This window comes from Chamaea fasciata, unplaced genomic scaffold, assembly GCF_029207755.1.
Source record: "Chamaea fasciata isolate MVZ Bird 193981 ecotype frontalis unplaced genomic scaffold, bChaFas1.0.hap1 SCAF_5, whole genome shotgun sequence".
In the NCBI taxonomy this organism is placed as follows: Eukaryota; Metazoa; Chordata; class Aves; order Passeriformes; family Sylviidae; genus Chamaea; species Chamaea fasciata.
In genome coordinates, this window is record NW_027094090.1 from 20,470,307 (window position 1) to 20,493,301 (window position 22,995).

General features: G+C 36.0%; 1 protein-coding gene across 1 annotated transcript in view; it reads left to right on the plus strand.

The window, feature by feature from the left end:
• Positions 1–22,995, plus strand: part of GRM8 (glutamate metabotropic receptor 8) — a 311,526-nt gene that overhangs the window by 189,208 nt on the left and 99,323 nt on the right. Inside the window, exon 6 of the mRNA XM_066182978.1 lies at positions 1,901–2,101. Coding sequence (XP_066039075.1) covers positions 1,901–2,101 — 201 coding nt within the window. The remainder of the gene's footprint in view (positions 1–1,900; positions 2,102–22,995) is intronic.

A 22,995-nucleotide genomic window follows, 5' to 3' on the forward strand; every position in this document is an offset into this window, starting at 1 on the left:
CCTGACCATCCTTTTTAGAGAAAATGGAAGCTCTGGGAGTGCATCCAGGTTACTGACTGCTCTGTGTCTGCAGCTGTTCTGTAAACTCTGCCCTTCACTTGTCCCATAGCCCTTAACAAGGCAGGAACAATTAGATTGGAGAGCATGAGCTCTACCCATCATTTGCTGTTGGAGGGTAGTTCCCAAATGAAATAAGTCACTAAATTTGTAAACTAATTAAGCTTCATGTTTTCCATCCTTCATGTCTTCTTTTATGTCTGGGCAATACACTGCAACTAATTGTGTAATTTTCAGCATGTTCAAGGAAAGGTTTTTCCTGTTTATTTGCAGTACAGTTGCATTATTCACTAATTATTTGTCATTCATTAGAGAGCATGTCTTAAAAAGTGTCTGTAAAGCTACTTGTACAAATCATAAAAATGATCTCTGCCTTCCTCTTCAAACGGTGTTTAGCTTTTCAAGAAGTAGTGATTTTATTTTTTTTAACTAATCCCTGAGGAGAAATAACAGCACACCATGATTTTTCAAGGCTATCTATCGCTTCCAGTGCTCAGGGGTGTTTAAAGCACAAACCACTACTGCTTGTCAGATTACAGATTCGTTCATATGTTATTACTATAGTGCAAGATGGAGGTACTGAAGTGCAGCAGACAAACAGAAGAAAGGTTTCTGAGTATGCTCCCTGGCTTTTTTCCCTTCTCGTATGGGCTTGCATACTTTGTCTAAAGAAAGATCTTGTGCCCAGTTTAATTTCAGGCACAAACAATGTACTTTTATAGATTTGGACTCAGCAATATTGATAGCTTGAACTGATAAAATCCTGTGTTTAATATAAAAAAGAAACAACAACAAAAAAAGATAGTTAATTTTTTTTTAAAAAAAGCATAATTTTTTTGTCTCATTTCTAAATAACCTTAAATAATATGATTGAATTATTTTCAACTTGAATGAGTTGATAACCTGGTAGATAACCTAGGTGTCTATTCTTCTGTTCACTGAGGCAAGAAGAGTTTGACAGTAGATTTCAGTATGGAAAATTTCACATCAATATTTGAAATCAACATCTAATAATCTATATAATGCATGACATTTCATGTTGATTCTTTACTTAAAGTATAATTTTTCTGAGCTTTATTTTTAACAATTCTAGTAAGTAATATCACCCATTAATGTAGAACTTCCCTTGTACTTGGACATAGATGATGAATTTGGGCAATTCCTGCAGAATAAAAATTATGTGACGTATTGATTTGCTCTGTGTTCACTCTGAAGGATAAATGTCCCTGTAGGAAACATCAAAGATTACATGGTTCTGAATGTGAAGCATAGTTCACTAGTAAATATAGGAAGATATCTTACAATAAGCACTTTTCACTATGGAGACAGATGGTCACATCACTTGGCAAGCATTCAGATTTTTTCCCTGAGATGTTTAAATAATGTTTATCAAACAATAGGCAGGGATAAAAATCAAGAAAGCCTTAAATTTATCAAAAACAGAATGGGAGGCTGCTCTGGAACTGTCCTATAAATAACAATAAACAACTCTTAAATGAAGATCAATACAGTGGAAAGAGAATTTTTCTACTGGATTGTAGAAACACATATATCTACATATCTTTTTCTTGTAATGAAATGTTCTGTCCTCTTTCCTAGCCTGGAAATCAACATACTGTTTACATACCTGGCAGAGTTTACAATGATTAGAGGCAAAACCAGATGGCCGTATTTTTCCTTGTCTTGTTTATTTAGGTGATGGATAGATGAATGCTGACTTTACCTGTCAATCCAGCTGTAATTATTTACATTCCAGTGTGAATTTTTTTGCATGCAAATGCTCATGCAGGTACACACTTGTGCACACACAAATAGAAGTAAACTCTTTCTCTTTCTTCCACAGGCTTAGAAAGAATTGCGAGAGATTCAGCCTATGAACAAGAAGGAAAAGTTCAGTTTGTCATTGATGCAGTGTATTCCATGGCCTATGCCCTGCACAACATGCATAAGGATCTCTGTCCTGGATATATTGGTCTCTGCCCAAGGATGAGCACAACTGATGGGAAAGAACTACTTAGCTATATCCGGGCAGTAAATTTTAATGGTAAGTTACATGTCCTCATTTTTTGCTCCTCTCTTCTTTAAATGTTCCATAAGTGACAAGTGGGGTTTTATTCTTTATATAGGATACTTTAAGGCACAGTGGAAAACAGGATTAGAAGCAGTTCTCATTTAATCAGAAATGTGAGTTTTTCCACCTGCTCTGAAACCTCCAGTGTATTTTTCATCTTAACATTTTTCATCCTAACATCAAGCTGGTCCCAAAAGAGGCAGATGTTAAAAATATGAATCTGTCGATCAAAATATTCCAGTGAAAAGCTGCTATTATGGAAACAAATTGAGGACTCATACAGTCTTACTGACAGTAAAATCATCTGACAGTGGTTGCTTATGTGTTCACAAGAGAAAGAATTAAAAAAAAAAAACCCCAACCTTTTGAAAATCTTCTGAAATTAATTAATAATATCTTTACATAAGCAAATAGTGAAATTACTTTAAATTTACATATTTAAATTTAAATTAAAACACTCACTAGCAGTTCCAACTTCTTTTCCATTTCATTATTTTTGACTCAGTAATTTAATGAGCTTTAACAAAACTACAATACATATTTTTAAACAACACTACATAATATTCTGTGAAACTGAGATCTGCTTGCTGAGGAAATGTAGTTACAGGTGCTTATGCTGTTAACAGTAGAGGCCAATAACAAACAGTATTAATTTATGAACGTAGATTTGAAATGTGTAGCACATACTTGATGGTGAAATAAAGTTGCCCAATCCCTAAATTATTTCATTAGAAGTCATAATTATTATAGAAAATATTTGCCATTGTTTTACAAAGAAATGGATTGATGTACTTTCTGCTGTTTTGGTTGGGGTTTTTTCCTTACTTGGTGGTAATTCATGACTACACATGCCTTCTAACAATGCAGAGAGAAGCACTCTCTATCACGATTTATTCCAATGTCCTCAGCTGCAAGCACTTTTGAAAAAAGCACAAGGTCATTTTGAATTTAACTTTTGAGTGGAAGCTTCTTTTTTGCTTTAGGTAATACACCAGACCATTTGGTTGATACAAATGTTGGTTATAGTTCAGTTTTTTTCTTCCTATGCAACTTTCATTAAAAGGGAATCTCTGCCTCAAGGACTTTAGAATTAAAAGTCTAAATGATTCTTTAATGATTTTAAGGAACACTGGTATGGAACATAGTATGTTGCTGGAAAATGGGAAATATTGTGATGATGACAAAGGTAGGCAGAATATTATAAGGTTTGCAGTGATAATTACCTACATTTCCAGTAGGTGTTTTTCTGAGTCTGTGTGGTTAAAGTGCAAAGTGGTCTATTTTCATTTGGTGAGGAGGAAAGTTTAGCATAATAAGAGAAGTTACACATTTTTATATGAAAGCTTCCACTCCCCAGATAATTATATTTCATCAATATCTGTCATAATTTCTGTTGCTGACCCTTAAGTATGGCAATAAACGGAGATGAAAGCATTCTGGACACTAACAAAAATGTATTTGATTTTGAAACAGTGATTTACTGAAAGAGAGTGGAGAAAAAGAAGGAAGGTAAAGAAACATTTGTTTGAGGTTAACTTCCCCTCCCATAGGATATGTTAAATATTCCCTGTACTAGGCTATTCCATATTATGTACCAATGTACTAATTTGTTTGGTGTGTTATATGCCCAAACATTTTATTTTCTTAGTCATGCATTCAGAGGCAGAAGAAGAAGATGGCCTTAAACACTTTGCCTTTCCCTATTAATCCATAATTCCTGTTCTGCGGGGCAGAACTACTGCTGTGTCTGACAGAGGTGAATATTTTACAGACAAGACTTCCTGAGCTGGGAGTAAACAGTAATGCTGAGTGTCAGTTTTGTTGTGCATCTTAACTTCAACCTGTAATAATGTCTTACATTAAAAATTAGCTGATAAATGAAAGGAAAACCCTGGCTTTCACAGCAATTCAAGATACCATTTTTCTACCCTAGCAATTACAGGATCACAGCCCATCTGAAGCTGTCAAAGACCTCCACTGGCTCTAACCCTCTGCCTAGTTCAGGGTCAGCATAATCAGGTTATTTAAGACCATGCCCCACTAGGTTTTAAGTAAGTATCTACAGGGGTTGAAAAACCTCCCAAATTCTCTCTGAGTAGTCAATTACAATATATAATCATATTCACAGTAAAAAAAAAAAAAAAAAAAAGGGATCAAGAAGTAACTGGCATTTTTCAAACAGGCAGATTTTCCTTTTGTTCAATATTAATTTTCCCACATGATGTCACCCTTATGCATATTAACCCAACTTCTCACCTCACTTAATTCAGTATATCCCTCTTCATTCATATCGTAGTCAGTAAGTTCAAGTCCAGTTAATATGCTTAGACATTCAACTTCATGGTTTTCACCTCACAAAATGTGATCTGTATTCTGAAGGATCTATATCTGTCTTATGGAGGGTATTTGCAAGAGTAAAAATACTACAAATAATTCTGTTTATTGGAGTAACTGATTTGCTTTTGATTGCAAGAAATCGCTTTGAAGAGTTTTATTTTTGTTTACTTAGCTTGTTTGATTTAAAAATTATGAAGATTTGCTTTCCTGAAGGATTCATCTGTGTAATATTCAATGACACCTTCATGACTGAAGGGTGATCATAACCACCAACACAGATGGAACTGATGTGATTGATAATACACTTATTTCTGCTTAGATATTCTTTCACTTGTATGCCAAATTCAGAAAATCTCATAGTTCATCATGATTTTAAATGGGATAGAACTTAATTGGTAATATAAATTTTATTTGTACACAAGATGTGAATTACTGCTGACTGTAGATTCCTGTTTTATTGTTGCCTGTGTTTTTCACAGGCAAGCTAGGAAAGAACTCTCACTAAACTAAATTAATTTTCATTTATTATAGGCATTTTAAAATTAATTTAACAGGAAAAGAAATTTCTAGCATGTAACTAGTACAGCTTATTACTGCGTACATCTAAAGGGTTTTTACATGAAAATAGAAAAGCAGTGTTCTGAGATATGACACACTTAGAACCTTGGGTTCTTGACGGTTACTTTTAGTAGACCATAACCAGCCCATCTGTTTCTTTGATGAACAAATATTTAGACCTTTTGAAAGCTTCGTGTTTCTATTTATCTTTTTCCCAGGCAAAAAGTGAATATTATCATTTAAGATGTTCTTATTTTAATAAGTTGCCACATTTGAAAGATTTTTTTCCTATCACTCTTTGTATCCAAATGAGATATTTATGCAAAACTGGTGTTTCATATTTAAAATTTTGTAAAGAGAAGAGTTTTTCTGTTCATTAGGTTTATAAGTGGTGATATGCGCAATAGTGTAATTGTAGCACAATTCAGTATCTTCTCCCATCACATTACTCTAGTGTTCTCATTCCATTTAACTTCATTATTCTGTCTACAAAACAAGCAGGTGTTTTATAAGAGTTTTTACCTTGGCATGTGCTGGGTGCTTCATGAGATGTTTCTGTTGAATTCAACATAAGTGCTCATCAGTTAACAGGAACACAACTTGAGCATGCATTTGCAGTGGATGAAAGTGTTTCAAAGGTGGTTTTGTTTTGATTTTAAGAAAAAGATTTATCTTTGTACTTTCTTCCAGGCAAAGAATTGCCATATGGATACAGTGTTATTTCTTGGATGGGAATAAAACTCTCCTTCTTCCCTCCAACTCTTCCTGTGTGTGTCTCTCTCTCCTCCCAAACTCTCTCTTTATGGGCAGTGTAGGGTAGCTGGTTTTTGCCTACCTTTAGTCATACATTTGTATTTATATTTACATTTACACATTTTAGAACTTTTAGGGATAAATGTTACTCTGTAACAATATATTTACAGATATTACAATATGAGTTTTACACTTACAAAGGTAAGGGCAGCACTTGACTTCTATTCACATACTTGAAAAGATATATCTTATATGCTTTGTGGGACTATTTATCCTGGGGATTAATTGGGATACTTGGTCATTTGACTTTTTTTATGCAAGCAGGGATAATTGAGAATGGAGCAGAGAATAGGTGTAAGCACTGACTCCTCTCTGCCATCAATGCTTAAGTAAATGTCTGGTTCTTCAGGATGTCACTGTGACATCACTTCCCTCTCCTGATGAAGAAAAAGACTTGAAATATATTCTAAGTGTGCAACCTTTTCTTTGGTCTTCTCTGAGCAAAGTACAGCAACTATGTTGCTTTCTCAGATTTTGTGACAAATCTACAATAACACTCGAACAGGCTGCTTAAAAAAAGTTGTGGAATGTCCATCCTTGGAGACACTCAAAACCTGGCTGGACACAGGCAGCCTCCCCTAGCTGAGCCTGCACTCAGAAGAGGGGTTGAACCACGTGGTTTCCAGAGTTCCCTGCCCACCTCAGTATTGTTGTGATTCTATAACACTATCTGGATTTTAAAAAAAGAAAAATATTATCTCCTAACCCTGCCTTACAATGTTTTACTTTATTCTTCTGGAACTAATTTCATAGTCTGAGTGGATGAGAAAGCCTTGCTGTTATTTGTTTTTTAGATATGTTAATTTAATGCCTTTGAGAAAAGATTAATTTTGGCTGAACACACAGAGACACAGTGCAGCATTAACCCCATTTAAAAAGGGAACATCAAAAAAATTCATCCTGAAAGGGCAGAATAATACCAGAAAATGAGAATAAAAGAACAGAAGCTAGGGGGCTAACTCAAAATAAGGTGTCATCTAAAATAAAAATTAATGATCACTCTACATTGTAATATTTTTTTTTCTGAGAAAATAGCATCTACAGAGAACATTTAAAGAAACCTGAGAAGAATGGAATTTCTCATAAAGAATTTTGAACTCTCCAGAGAATCATTATTGTGGAATCAGCCATTTACAAAATTAATCTTCTGTTATCTTTTGAAGTTGCTAAGACATCAATCTATGCAAAACTCCCCTGACTTAATATTCAGCTCAGACTGTTTTAAATGTTTTCTTCAAGAAAGCTGACACCTCTCTATTCTTTCACTGAGTACAAAATTTGCATTCTCAGATCATTATTTATCATTAAAACAGAAACTTTTAAATGGTGCACTTTCAGGCTGATAAGTTTTGACATTTTTTGCGGCATTAAGCACAATAGAACCAAATGTCCCACTTAAAATGTACTGGTGCTATGCTCCTCACTCAGATTTTTAAAATCCCTCCTCTCAAGTCTACAATTACCCACAGAGAAAAAAACCTTTTAAAATAGTTTAAATTGGGCAGATCTTGCATTTTTTTGCAAGTTATGAGTTCTTATAGGCAGCTCATAATTTAGAACATTTTACTGTCAGAAACACTTGGGATTATAGGATGCCACTGGTACTGTACTCTAATAGGGTCAAAAAACTAAGTATAATATGAGACAGTAGCAGATGAGTAGATCAGATATGGACAAATAAGAATGAGTTTGGAACGGCTGAACTCTACTGACCTTGCTAGGACTCACTGTGGTAGCAAATCTAGTTTCACTAATCTGTACCCTGCTAAAAAAAATAGAGACAGCTTTCAGCTGCAAGAGTGGGAGTGGCAGGGGGAATATCTTCTGGAGTTTTGTTAGTATCTGTGATTTTTTTCTGTCATACCTACATCACATGTCACAATTTTATGTAATTTTTTACAAATTTTGGTGGCACAGGGAAATGTTTGAAAAATGTTTGAAAACATGGCTAAAGCACAGACCCGAATTCATAAAGTTCAATTCAAAATTCTTTTCATGTACTTTTGTCATAGTTTCACAGGTGCCTGACTTGGTTTGCAAATGCATTACGGACTATGGCACACTAGCTATAACAAAGAATCCTGATGTCTAGTTTCCCAAGCCTTCACATTAAATGAATTAAAGAGTTTTTTCCAGGGTTAACTTATTATTGGGAATTAGCAGGGAAAGATTTAAAATAAATTCTGCTTTGGCATGCTAATTATTTTAAGGTAATTAATCCAGGTGGCTGTACAAGAAACTAAAATTGCAGAGTGATCTGAATCACTCTTAATGGATTTAAGTAATGTACGGCCATAATGTAAGCAGGTGCAGCAAGCAGAGCTTGGAGCTGCTGTGATTCTGAGGTGCTTCATGAATCCATGTGATTAAAATCAGTGATTATGAAAATTCCTGGTGTGAAATTAGAACATAGAACCTAAAAGCAAATGCAATTTATGGCTGTGCTTTTTCTTATGTACAGATCTTAAGTACTGATTAATTGAGCAATATATATGCTCCACATACAAAATTCATGATGCAGAACTTGACTGAGGTCAATTCTGTTTTGAGAAACAAGGTCTAATTCATAAGGTATTTTAATAATTAATATGTAAGAAATGGGGTGATAAAGGATTTACTCTCATTACGCAATGAAAAATTGATTTGCATCTCCTGATAGGTAGGATATCCAGATATATCCTTTCTAATATGATCAAGTGAAAAACTCAAGCTGTAGCAAAGAGGCAGAACAAATTAACCCTTGTCATTTCAAGCAAAGAACTACCTGAGTGAAAAGAAGTTGTGGTTTTTTTACCTTTTATTCTGTGTAAGTTCTGTAGCATTTTTAAGCCCTTCATATATCCTTATCTTTATTAACAGGAAGAAGGCCTGACACATGTTTGGAGGAAAACAATACCTTGGAAAGCTTCCTAACTTGAATGTTAAAAATAAAAAATCTCCTCTTAAATCTATCAAATAAAATGATTTTTACTAACATCAAATGATGTTAGTACAAATTTCTAATTTTCCCACTTGTTGATTTATGACCTGTTTGGTAATACAACTGTTCTGCAAGCCATCAGGACAGATGTGAGGGGATATGGATTGGTTTTAATACCTCTGTAACTGAATAACACGAGTATTTTTTATTTTCCTACCATGTTTACTTCAAAATGAAATAAGACATTAGAGAGAATATAGAAGAAAAAAGGGAAAAAGATTTTGTTCATGGCATTTGATAGTATAAATAAGCTGCATTTATAATTCATTTATGGAAAAAATGATCTATCTAGTAATGACCTGTAAGTGACAAACTCAAAAAATAGAGTAATTCTTTAGGAGGGTCGCTGTCAGTGAAATTATCTTGACAAATCTTACATTCCAATATAAAGAGAAAAATAACAATTTATTTATATTAAAATGAATGGCAGTGAAATCATGTAGGCTAAATACTGTAGCATAGGAATTACAGTGAGGAGAGAAGAATTTTAAAGTTACTGACATCATCTGACGGCACTGTTTAGTTTTTCTGCTCTGGGGAGAAGTACTCGGCAGTAAACAGCCAAGTTCAGGTGTAAAATCAAAGGAGTACTGGATTCAAGAGCAAGTTAGATGTGTTAGACCCTGTTACCAGATGTGACCTTATGCAAAAACAGAGAATCTGAGGAAACTAAGCAAGGTATTCAAGAGGAAAGGGACAGGATTCAGTTCATCATTCAGGTTTCCCTGTTTCAGTAGCTGGTGAATTCCAATGCAAGTGTCTTGTTCCTCATATAACTGGGGAAGGCTGGTACCTCTCAGGGCTACCAGAGAGATCCTGTTCGTTTGCATTTTTAGGCACCATAGGCACTCATCTACTTCTGCATGTTTTCTACAGTCAGCTGCAAGTCAGAGGTTTTCTCAATAGCTGGCTAAAGCATATCTAATAGTATGAAATATTAAGTATGTGGAGGATAGTGTATCTTAGAAGCTTCTCTAACCCAGCAAAGGAAGTATTTATTATTTCTGAGGATTTAGATATCCAATAATTTTGGATAGCGCATTATGTTTTATGTTGAAGAGATTGGACCCAAAATGTTATGTCTGTTCCTGCAGTACTTTTTTGTATTTGAAATTCTAGGTATATGCTAACTACATATCTCCTTGTAGTGTTTCCCCACGTTTTAACTTAAAGCAAATAAGGATTCAAATTTTTACAATTCTAATTTTTAATTAGAATTTACCAATATAACAAATAATAAAGAAGTAGAAAATTGATCTATTGAGGTTAAATTAATAAAGGAAAAATGTTCTTAGAGGATGATTTCCATAATTTTATCTTTAATCTGTGATCTTGTCCTACAAGCACAATCACATTCAAATATCACAGCAGACAGAAATTGATTCTTGTTACTACCATTCAGAAGTTTCCCGTGTTTGGAAGAATTAAAACCCAGTGAGCCAACCTGAATGCTGTGAGATCATGAGTATTTAACTGAATTGAATTGACTCACCCTTTTCATTTCACATTCCGAAATGGAGCAACATCACAGTTTGCACAATTATTTCTTGAAAAGTAGATACTAAATTTTACCTGTTCATTGTTTAGTTGAAAAAAGCAAAAATCTACATTCCAACTACAAGATCTCAGAAATGTTATGTTTATAAACACTATATTTATAAATTTTCAACCTGTAGTGGTTTGAAAGCAAAACAAATGAGAGGCTCCAAGTCAGAGATACAATTTAATAGGAAGAAAGGGGAAAAAAGTAAAATAAAATAGATGCAATAATATAAAAGACTACTGACAGAGTCAGAATACAACCTGAGCAGGGTGATGGAAGCAGTCCAGTTGAGGTGGTCTTCTTGAAACAGTGATCCCATAGAAAGGTCGGGTAGCTCTGGTACTCTGGGAATCCAGTGGGTAAGGGCTCCCTGTACTGTCCCAAACCCCAGATTATATCCAGGTGAGAATGCTTGGTTCCTCCCCCTGGGCGGAGCATCTCACAGTGGGATGATGGGTCATGCAGGGGATCCTTGATGGCCCATTAAACAGAGATAGCTCCTGGAGGGAGTTATCTGTGAGTCATGGGCAAAGCATCTGATGGGCCATTAACAGAAGATAATGACCCAGAGGGAGGGGGTCTGGGAAAAACACTGCCCCACCTGGATTCAACAGTTCATGAAGATGGTAATAGAATACTTTGTGCACATCCTATACTACAACCCAGGACACAACTGTACCATATTCAATAAAAAATTTAGTGTTTATTTTATTGGGTCTGGAATACCAGTGTTCGTCAACCATACTGGACACCAGCTATTAAAAAGTCATCACTTAAACAGCTTTCAAGTATTCTTATAAAGGTAAGAAAACCCAAAATCCAGGTCAACCGGCAAGCAAACAGGTAGAAAAAAGGTTTGCATTTAAAATTATTTATTTTTATTACGGGTATCATTAGTGACTTAGATGTGACTTTGAGTTTGGGTGTTGCTGTATACTGGAAGATTGTTTCTAAGAGCTTGGAAAGCATCCTAATAACATAGTGACTACCTGAGCTGTCTGAGGAATACAGAACATCCTGAGATTAGAGATGTGCTCTCTGCCACATATGTTTATTTGCAGAGTAGAAGAGTGGCACAGTGTATTTGTTCTGGTTTAGGGCAAACTTAGGGAGGGAACTTTCAAAGGGGTCCCACTAGGAAGCAGATTCAAAGGGCCCCTCCCCCAACCGGTTCAGGAGGTAAATCACCTTTGAAAGAAGTAGAAAAAATGTTTATTTGACAAGCAAAATATTCAAAAAACATGAGGAAATAAATAATTTTAAACAATGGAACCTCCTGCTGTTCTGAAGTTATGGCAATCTCAGAGATTCCTTGTCATGGGGTGTAGTTCGGCTCACTCAGTCTCTGATCAGTCCTTCCTGTGCTGGAAAATGCTAATGCCCAGGCCCAGGTGGGCCACAGATGTGAGATCCAGGTATTTTTTGGGGTTTCCAGTCCAGAGCAGGGCTGATCAGTTCCAAGAAAAAGAAAAACCACAGTCAGGGGAACTTCTCTGCCTCAGCTAGCTAAAAACTAGCTAAAAGCAAATGTGAGCTGTCTCCCACTGTCTGTGCTGCAGACAACACGCACTGAGAGAGAGCTGAAGCTCTTACCTCTGTGTTTTTGAATTTCTGCAAAAAAGTTCCACTGTTTCTCCTTCCCCCTTTTGCTCTGAAATCTTATCTCTAAAGCATAAGATTCAATATCTAACATAAGCAAAACAGACGACTGGGGATACAAACATCCTAAAATCACACTAAGGCACACAGTAAGAGATAGTCCTTGGCATTCACTAAGTGGATATTTCCCTGAGAGCTGTGTGTTTTTCAGTGGAAAGACAAGGGAGTTTTTGCTTACTTGGTAGGTATGGGATAGAGTTTGTACAGACTTGGTGGAAAGGAAGTAGCTATTTATTACCCATGAACTATATTCTACTGCCTGCTAAGAATTTCTTTTTTTTTAAGGTTTGCCATACGTATATTCATCAAACTCTTTAAGATGAGAAAAAATGGAAAATTCTGCATCTTATAGAGACATAAGTAATGGATTTCTTTCTTTTGACTGTAAGGACAAGGAAACAGATACAATCACAGAAGACACATTATTGCTCACCCTGAGCTCCAGCTGGATCAATGTCTGGTTTTCCTGTGTAATTGCTCCCAATATAGTTTGATTTTGATTGGAGAGACAAAAATGTATTGGCAGTGTTCCTGTGTCACACATAATCACATTTTATAAATATATCCCTAGGTAGCATTGTCACAACTCATAATATGGCCGGTTATGGTAGCTGTGTCCCACTTTTTAGAGATGATTATTATGCGCTTTAAGGGAAGGCAAAAATGGTATATGGAACCTCAAGTCATCATCTGTGTGCAGAATGTGCAGCTACAGGGCAGGTAGACTCCTCAAAACATGCCAAACTGTGCAAACTTGAAAGGCTTATTTAGTGCAGTCTCTGGTGTGGTTCTTCCAAGTCCTACCCAGAGATCTGAAGAGAAAGCCTCAGGATATTAAGAGTCCACTGCTTATCATGTTAGAGGAAAACAACTAAAGGTGTTTGAAAATAACCCTTATATTGACGTACAGCCACTGTGGGAAGGCTGTTAAAGGCTCCAGCTTTTGATAGTTACAAATTGTTGTATTGATCCTCCTTTATGCATGGATTAATTGCAGCTCAAACACTGATAATGTTTTCTGTTTGTCATTTTCACCATTTCTTACCAGCAAGGGATATTGTTTATGCACAATGTGCTTAGGCAAGGTTTCTTTCTTACCTGGGCATAAAATGCACATGGTTTAATAAATTTCTTGTTTTAATAAGTGAGTTCTTTTAAACCTTGTATAGTGAAACAGAAAATTATGAGGAATGTGTAAAATAAAAAAAGTAATGTTCAAACAGATGTTCTTAAACCCAAGTTGTTAATTCAAGTTCCTAATGCATACATCAATTTGCACAGCAAATATGAAGGGATAAGGTGTGGTTTGATATAGTGCTATCAGTGAATTACTGCATGGTACCTTGACACAACTGGCTGCTGTGTTTGGGCAGGGCTCCCTTGTGTCAAGGTACTGCCGTGACAGCAGAGCTGAGAGTTGCCTCCCTCAGCATCCAGGATCCCTGTGAGTTTGTAGATGCATTTCTCGTGGTTTCTGTCCTGAGGGGGCAACTCAGATCACAGAAATAGGTAAAAAATAATTGTGCCTCTCCCTCTTGGATCCAACCTGCAATGGGGGTGAAGAAGAAGCTGTGTGCCTCACTGGTTGGGCTAAGGAGCCCCTGAAAGCAGACTGTAAGCGCTGGTACTTCAGTAACTTAGAGGTGCAAATTGGTGCTACATGGATAGTTCTTAGATAATTAGATTCAACTCAGATCTTGGTTACTAAAACAGTCATTTGGAGTCCGGCCCTTCCTATTGTTCCATGTCTTGTAAAAATGTCATCCTGTTTTATATAGATGATTTTCAGATTGTGAAGTCCTTGGAGTCTGTGATAACACAGACCTTGTAAATGTTGATGTACAGTGGCTAAATGGGAGATGATCAAAAAAGGGAATAATTCTCATGGGGTTCAGTGTCTTCAGAGATTACACATGGATCTTTTATTAAGGATCATATTTGAAAAATTAACACAGAGCTATCTACCTTTATTTTCTTGATTTTGTGTGCCATTTTTAAAGTTGTGAAGATGGCTGTAATTCTCTTAGATTTTCTTCCTTGCTACTGCTATACTTGCTTCTTTGTCTTCCCTCAGAGATCCCTCTGTCAGAATCAATAACAACCAGATCAATGAAAAAAAAGTCTGAAAATGTAAATCTTTTATCTTCATGGTCCTGACTTGATAATGGTTTCTAATGGAGTATTAAATAGGTATGAACACACATCTTGGTATGAATTGCTCGAAAAATATGTAACAAGAGGGTTTCTGAGTAGGGAAATGTTGAAGGATGATGAAACCTGACAATAATAGAAGATTGTGGAAAAAGCACTGAGGGTGAGAACAAATGAACATGACTCCTATAGAAGAGGGTCACAAGTCTGTGCCTGAACCATGAGATCTGTTGCTAGGAAATGGAAAGTAATAAGGTTAGGCACAGAAAAACAGAAGGGCTTATAACTTCAGCAGATTGACATACTACAAATATGAACAGTCCATAGATTAGAGACAAGGACTAATATGGTATTGCTTTTTTTTTTGTTTTTCCCCCATGAGAAATAACAGAAACAGTACAGACACATGATGATATAGGTGATGAGAGGTGCAGTTTTTCTTAGCATTGTGAAAGGTCATAGCAAAACTACTATGATGTATTTGGTTTGCCTTATTTTGTGTGTGTCATGCAACTAGATAACATGGAAGCAGGGACAAGTACAGAAATGGAATAATACAGGAACATAGAGACTTTAGCTATTCAAATAGTCAAACAGTGTAGGAATAGAATTCAATTTGTTTCACATTAGATGTGATGAGTGCAGCTGTCTACACATGAACTAGTTGATTACAGAGCTTTTAGAGTGAATGGCGAGAAAGTCATTTAGTGGGGTACAGTTTGCCTCATCATTTAATTCTCTAAAATATGCCAGATGAATTGCTCTGTATAGATACCTCCGAAGACAGCACACAAAAGATCTATAAAACTCTGTGAGTTTTCTTTTTCTGTTTCCAAAAACAGGTCAGAGGACTGCAATATTATTCTGGTTTTTTGGAGAAAAAATGAGCTGGAGGATAGAAGCTAGGAATAAAGAGATGAGTTTTTATTGTAAATCACCTGAAAGATGTCTACCAATAAAAAAAAGAAATGGCAGGAACTTAGAATATGTGCAAAATTCATATAATAATACTACTTTGCAGAGAGATATTAATCTAATTATCAGTAAAAATGCAGTAATAATAACCGTAAATTATTTATTACTAAAATTAGACTATTATTTTCTGTCTGCTTTAAAAGCAATCAAAGGATGAGCAAGCCTTATGGAATTCCTTGCATGCGGAGAGATTGTATAGACTAACTAAGACATAACCAAATGCTAAAAGCACCTTACAGATAAAACTGTTAATCTTAAAGAAGATTGTTAAAATGCATCTTGTGAAACAAGATTTTCAGTTATACCAGTATGAAAACACCTTTAAAACTGAAAATAATCTGTCATTTGCAAAGCTTACAAAGGGAAATGATGATGAAAATAGTTTAGGAAAAATAAAATTAAAATTGATCATAAAAAGCCTACCAAAACTGTTAAGAGGAAAGGGTGGATAAAAAGATGTATGCAGACATTTGTGTGTCTGTAATCCATTCAGAAAAATAATTCTGACAGTAAATGACAAGGGATTGACAAGTCTGGGGAACTGAACAATAAGCAAAAAAAATTATTAGGAGCAAGCAGCAGTACTTTCAAAGCTCTTTATTATTTGGAACTTAAGGAAACTAGAGAAGTTACCTGGGGAAAAGGACTGAGTGTGGTAGAAGAGTCTTCTGTTTAATGCTGGAGGCTCTGGGGAGCCCCATGAGATAATGTTATTTTTCAGTTGTCATTTGTCAACAGTCTGCTAAGAAAGGGAGGAACTTTTATAATGATGGCTAGACAAATGAGATGGGAAAAAGAATTACATAATTCATTGTTATGTAGCTTTCACCCTTAGCATCTTGACAGCATCTGTCCACAAAGTGCAAAATGACCAAGCATTTCCAAGAAAGAATGCAGCATATTCTAATATATGCAAAATCATTTGATACAGGCATGAAAAAGTAATAAGAATGAAAATGCATACAGAAATCTGGATGCTAGATTTAGAAGAGATTAATTAAAATGTTTAATGACAGGTTGTCTTTCATGGCTTTATATGATGGTCTATCCAGGGATCTGAGGAGATCTGTATAAAATCATTGCAAGATTTAGCGCTTTGGCATTGTAATAAGGAAGGTCTACACAATAAGACTGGAGAAAAGTTTGCATAATATAAGGTATCCCAATGTAATTATATTAGAGATAAAAATAATTTTATGACATTACAAAGGTAGATTATAAATCCTTAATTTGTCTGAAGAAAAAGACTGAAGAGGAAGGCAGGACTCAGTGTGAGACTTATCTGAACTGTTACACATTTTCTCTTCTCTTGTTTCCAGAAACAATGGCACTCTGTACTCTTAGCAAAGTTCCCGTTATTAGCCTGTAAATGCCTCAGGATAGTCATATAATCTTACCTCAGTCCCTAAGATTACCCAAATTCTGCCATGTGGTGTTTGATCTCATTCCATGTTACCAGTGTATCCCATCTATATTCATGCTATTGTTACATTTCTTTAGTGCATATATGTCCCAAATGGACATTTTTTTGCCCCTTGAGGGCATAATCAATGGTGAAAACACTAAAATTTTCCAAAATAGACTCTGAAGAACTCCACAGGGAACTTACCAGTACCAGGACACTTTCAGCACAACCCATTTGATCTCATTTTTGATCCACTTTACAGTATGGCTTCTCATCCCCACCTTTTCAATTTTAATCAGTCATCTCCTGTGGACTGCATTTCTGAAATCCGGAGAGATTGTATCTGTCAGGCTTTCCTTGTAAATAAGTAAATAACGTCTGTCAAAGTAAGACACCAGGATTTTTGGCATGATCCATTTCTGAAAAATTTATGTAGCTTTTATCCTTATTTGCATTTCTGTTTTGTCTACAGAGATTTCTATATGGGTAGAATAACTATTGATCATGAAAATGTAGACTGAAAAAACACATCAATAAAGTATAAAAAGAGGAATTAAGAATCTGTTTGAAGAAATAAGATATTTACTTGAAGATAAGTGATTTTGGCACAAACCTCATTCTAGGTTTTGTGTGTTCAGAATTGCCTCTTGAGAATATCATGGAATTGTTTTGGGAATCCACTCAAACAATATGTCAGGAAACCTGACCTCAGTGATTTTATTTCAGAGTACAGCAGGCAATAAACAAGGTTTTCTGAAGCACTAATTTCAGAGCTGACTCTGCTTGTTGGCAAACTGGATTTAACTAGTGGTATCTGGAGACATGTTAATGAATTTCAGATTAACACAAGTGCTAAACCTACTGCCATAATTAAGAAAGGCCTGCCAATCACTGCCTCGTTTGCACTGGCACAATTTTTTTCTGTAGATTTCTGTTGCAATATTAGCATCTAGTGAGGACAGCAATTAATTTCTAAATGGATCATAAAAGAGCAGTTCACAGGAATGTGAAAAATGACTAACAGGATTTTTGCTGCCCACTCCACTGTGTATATCCTAAAGTTATACAATTTTTGTTCAATTTTCCACATTTAGCTGTCCAATCTCATTCTGGGAAGCACGTATTTTAAAAGTAGCACTTCTGAAAAAAATGTGTCTGTTTTAATTAAAATGACTTATGTTAATTTCTGGGAATATTTTGTGCATTATCACAGAATCATAGAATCCTTCAGCCTGGAAAAGGTCTCCATCTGTAACATACAAGATCTGTGAAATTGTAACAAAGGTTTTCACTCTGTGTTACATGCATTTTTTTTCTTAATTTCAATGGACCTGTTGCATGTATTTTCTACTTCTTTCTCTGTTGGCTCAACTTACACTGCAAGAGTCATTGTAAACTTCATTTGGCTGTGCTATTATCTATGTTTTATATGCTTTCAAAATTGGAAGAAAATTATGTATTAGTTTCTAAATATAATCTAGATCTGCATTTTTACAGAGAGAAGATTTGTTTCTATTTACACATGTCTGCAGCTATTTAGTTTGTTATTCAATCTTACTTACTTCTAAAGAGAAAGTATTATAAATTTCCATGCCAGAATAAGCATAAGAATCACGCATATCATGAGTGCCTTGACAACATGTGCAATTTTTGAAATGCCTGACCCTTTACTAGTTCTTCCAACATATAATTACTGAGGGGAGCTCCTGAAGTCTTTTCACCAGGCAACAGTTAATAATGTTGGTGTTCCCTGGGTCATCTTTCATTCTCATTCAGGACTGTGTAGTCTGCTTTGTACAGATTCACCATAAGAAAATACATGCATAAAACCACAATATTCCTTTTTTTTTAAAGGATGAGGCTCATGAAACAAACTGTTTATTTTTCAGATACTCTTTGTTTATATTTACTGGCAAGAAATGTGTCATCAAAAAGTGTCGCCTGTGGCTCTTTTACTCCTCTCCTGGCTTGGTGGTGCAGCCAAATGGTGCAAATATGTCATTGTGATTGATCATTTGCAACTTCCTGCAAGTCTGGGATCACTAGATTTCAGAAGCAGTTACTGCTCACAAAACCAGGCTGGTCCTCTGGAGATGTCTAGGACAACCCTCTCTGCTCAGTAACTGAGCTACAGCAGCAGATGGCTCAGATCTGCATCCAGTTGAATTTGGAATATCTCCAGGGATGGAGACTAACTACTTAACCTGTCAGTCGCTGTTTGGCTTCTTGCACACTGAAAAGTTTTGGGGTTTTTTATGCTTAAACATAACTTAGTCTGGCTTGGTATGTGCTCATTGCCTCTTGTCCTGTCGCTGGACACGACTGAGAAGAGTCTGCCTCCACCCAGTAAGATATTTATACACACTGATATAAGATTCCCTTCTCAAGTGTTCCCCTCTCCAAGCTGAAATGTCTCAGCTTTCTCAGCTTCTTCTTGCATAAAAGATGCTCCTTTACCATCTTTGTGACCTTTTGTAGTATTCACTCCAGTACATATATGTCTCCTACTGTCGAGCCCAGAACTGGACACAGTGCTCCAGCTGTGATCTCACCAGTGCTCAGGAGAGAGGAAGGATCACCTCCTCAACATGCTGCTCAGACTCAGCACCTCATCTGCTATCACCACACTGTCCCTTTTGCGTCAGAGAAGGAACTTTTTTCCTGCATTTGTTAAGTCTCTGACTTGGACATGCTGTGAGTCTCCATTTCTGCACCAAATAAGCGCAGACCTTTTTTTGCCCCTGCTTTGTCACAGTTCCCCTCTACTTGGTAGATGCTCCCTCAGCAAGGGGCCTCTGAGATGCATCATCATCCCTTGGGAGCTTGGTATCTGATATGCTGGGGTAGCTACTCTAGTGTGTGCTGGGGACATGCTGTGTCACTCCCCACCACTGCTGGCACACAAACACTCTCCTCAGCAGCAGGGTTTCCAGAAGGCTTTAGCACATCATCTGCAGAAAATGCTTCTCTGGGAACTTCACACTGGGCTGGCCCTTAAACTCACCTCTCCCAGCCCCTGCTGAACAGATACTTGTCTCTCCTTGCTCAAAGCTCAAAGCACCCTTTGATTATGAACAGCCTCATTACAAGCTGCTGGAAGTCACAGGCTCCATGGTTGCTTTTTTCTGATGAAACAGGTGTCCTGACATTCCTCCAGGAGTTCGCAGAAATCCCTGGCTATCCCAGGAGTTCACAGACTATATACAAGTAGAACCCTAAAAACACTGAGCAACCTGCTGTGTCTGATGACTGCCTCTGTTAGCTCTGTTTTCCTTGTTCCCTTGGCTGTTTTTTTTTTTTCCCTCTGAAAATAGATGAAAAAAGAAAATGATATCATTTTCTTGTATCTGTTTTAAGATTCTTCTGTGTTAATGAAGCATTTGAATTTTGCATGAATATGAAGAGGACATGGTAATTATTGCCTCTAGAAATTGCAGGGCATTGCTAAATGGACTTTTACTTACATGGAAAAAAACGAATTCATTCTTCTTTACTATCAATAGTACACTTATTGACAAGGATAGAGGTCTTATTCTAAAGGAACAACCAGGTAATATACATAAAGGTATTCAGATTTTTACCTGTTATATATTGTTAATGAAATGTTGAGACACAGCAGTGCTGGTATACAGTATTATTGTTGTGAAGTCCTTGAGTGTCACAGTGGTATGATAATTTATTTCACTTCATGAATCGCTTAACAGTCCTGAAGAAAAATGAATGTCAAGCTTTTCTTGAGGAATACCAAATAACGTATAGTCAGATTTAAAAATCCAGGTTATAACCATTCATTTAAGCAAGCACTTAAGAGTATTCTTAAGGCATAAAATTGTAGTTAACAAGCAAGCCATCTATTGATTCACTGAATTTAGTGGCATTATCCCTGTAAAGTTATGCATGTGTCTTAACTGTATAGTTAGTGGCCACCTTAATGGAATTGTAAGTAGCACTCTGCTGGCAGAAATGTGATTAAGATGCATTATAAGCATGATAATAACTACTTCTGACACCAAATAGAACTAAATTTGACGATATAAGAGGTTTTCTGGAGGCAATGATCTGAACATCTTTTTTTCAGGAAGTTTTAAGCAACAAAAGAGATACATATAAACAGTAGAGATGACACAGAGGTTGTAGAGGTCATTATATGATTTCAGTTGACAAACACATAAACTTTTTAAAAAATGTGTCATCTGCTCAATATTTACAACTAAAGAACTTTAGTCAGAGTTAAAATTATGCGCTTTAATTAACTTGCTTGAGGTTCTGAAATGACAGGTGCTGATCACTGAACAGAATTGTGCTCATTTGCTGGTAAAGGACAATGAGGTTTCCAGAGACAAAACCATCAAAAGCAGGAGGAAAGAGTAGAGCGCCCAATGAAAGAGGGGAGGAGGGAAAGCAGCAGCTGTAAATCACTGTTGCTGTTTTGAAAAGCCTGTCTTATGGCTCCTTACCTACTGCAAATCTGGCACTGCCAGTGCAGTGAAGACTTGACAGTTTCAGATGTTCTTGGATATTTCATCAGTCGCTGTTATCTGCAGGCTTGAGGAGTTCATCTTCTGAAAAGAGAACATGGGCTCTGTTGTTGGAAGAGAGACAATCAAACTGGTATCTTCATTATGCTCAATATTTGTTCTGGTTATATAAATATTTAATAACAATGTTTATGAAAGAGTCACTTAAACCCATTAAAAAAATAAAAAGATGACCAAAAAAGTGACATAATTAATTTTAAAATTCCTATTGATTTCAGATATATGATTTTCAGCCTTGAGTTCAATGCAAAACTAAATCACTTCTTGTGCAGAGTTACATATTTCCCCTGGGCTCACCTCAGACATAGAAGTGTTTGAGTTAGCAGTCTGATTATGACTGAAATCTCATTCAGAATCACTTTCAAAACTTGTCAGACAGGTTTCTGCAGGTTATAATGTGAGAACTGGAATATTTCTGTTTCCCTTCCAGCCACATAATATTGTTAGTTTCTGAATATTTAAACTGAAAGAAAAAAGAAGGTTTGGGTTGTGGCTAGCTGTTACGGCCTTTTTTATTTTGTTTGGTTGGGGATTTGTTTTTGCTTGTTTGATTTTTCTTGTTTGTTTCTCTCATTTTAATGGAATCGGTATTACAGTACATTAAGCAGTGATGTGTGAATGTAAGTCTGAGGAACAAAAATACATTTTTAACTCCTTTACTGCCTGTTATATGTGATTATGATATGTAATCATTACTCCTCACATCTATATTTAAAATTCAGACACTCAATTTCATGATTTTTACAGTTTCAGACCTTGAGTAAATTCTCTGGTCAAGTTTCACCACAAGCCAAGCCTATTTTAGCAGTTTATTTTAAACTCAGGTCCAAGGAGGTCAAAAATAAGAAATTTTGCTTTCTTATTATTCCTACCTTCTAATATTTTTCATATATCATATTGCCCCTCAGTCTCTTCTTCTCTGGACCTAACCTGTCTGCTTCCCTTAACCACTTATTTAAGATTTTCTTTTCTTAATATCCCCTCTGGAGCTTATCTTGTTCTATATCTTTTCTAAAACGCTGGTCTCAAAATTGGATATAATGTTGCACTGAAGGTCTTGGTACTATTGGATGGGATGGAAGAGTGTTTAAAAAGAAACTTTATAAATTTCAAAATTCCATTTTTACATAAACTGTTGTCATGTTCAGCATGTGACTGAGTCAGTGGTACCGATGGAATACTACTGCTCTCTGCCAGTTGTTTCTCTTCCGCAATGAACTGGTTAATTTCACTACTGTGGAATGCAGATCTTGCCCTTATTTGTATCTAATTTTCTTCAGCCTTCAATCTGTTGAGATTATTTTGAAACAATGCATTTGCATCTCTCTCAGCATGGTGTCTGTCAACTTCTAGATGTAATAACCCTACTTTTGATTTCTTTATCTAAACTATTAAAGAATGTAATGAATGCACTTGACCCCTGTGGAACAGTACTGCAAACCCTTGTCCAGCCTGATGGTGAACTGCTAATAACAACACTCACTGATTCCTTCCAGGTAGTGTTTCCTTAGTTTGCTTATCAAAAGGTCATGAGAGAGAGCATCGGGCAGCTTTCTAAAGGGAAGCACAATGACAGTGTGACTTTGGACACAGCTTTTCCTGTGTCCAAAAGGCCTATTATGCCATCATGAGGAAAAAAAATTATTTTGACATGACTTGTTCTTGATGAATTCACTGTCACTGTTACTCATCTTCACAACTTTCTTTTTTGTAAGTTCTAAAACAGTGTTTGATTATTTGTTCTACCACTTTTTAGGAACTGAAATTGAACTAACCGGCCTTGAATTTTGTGGCTTTTCTCTCCTTCTCTCACTTTAAAATAAAAACTATGTTTATCTAATTTCATTTTTCTTGAATTTTATCTTCCCTCTGTCCCTATTAAGAATTGTGGAATTAATGAGGAAAAGT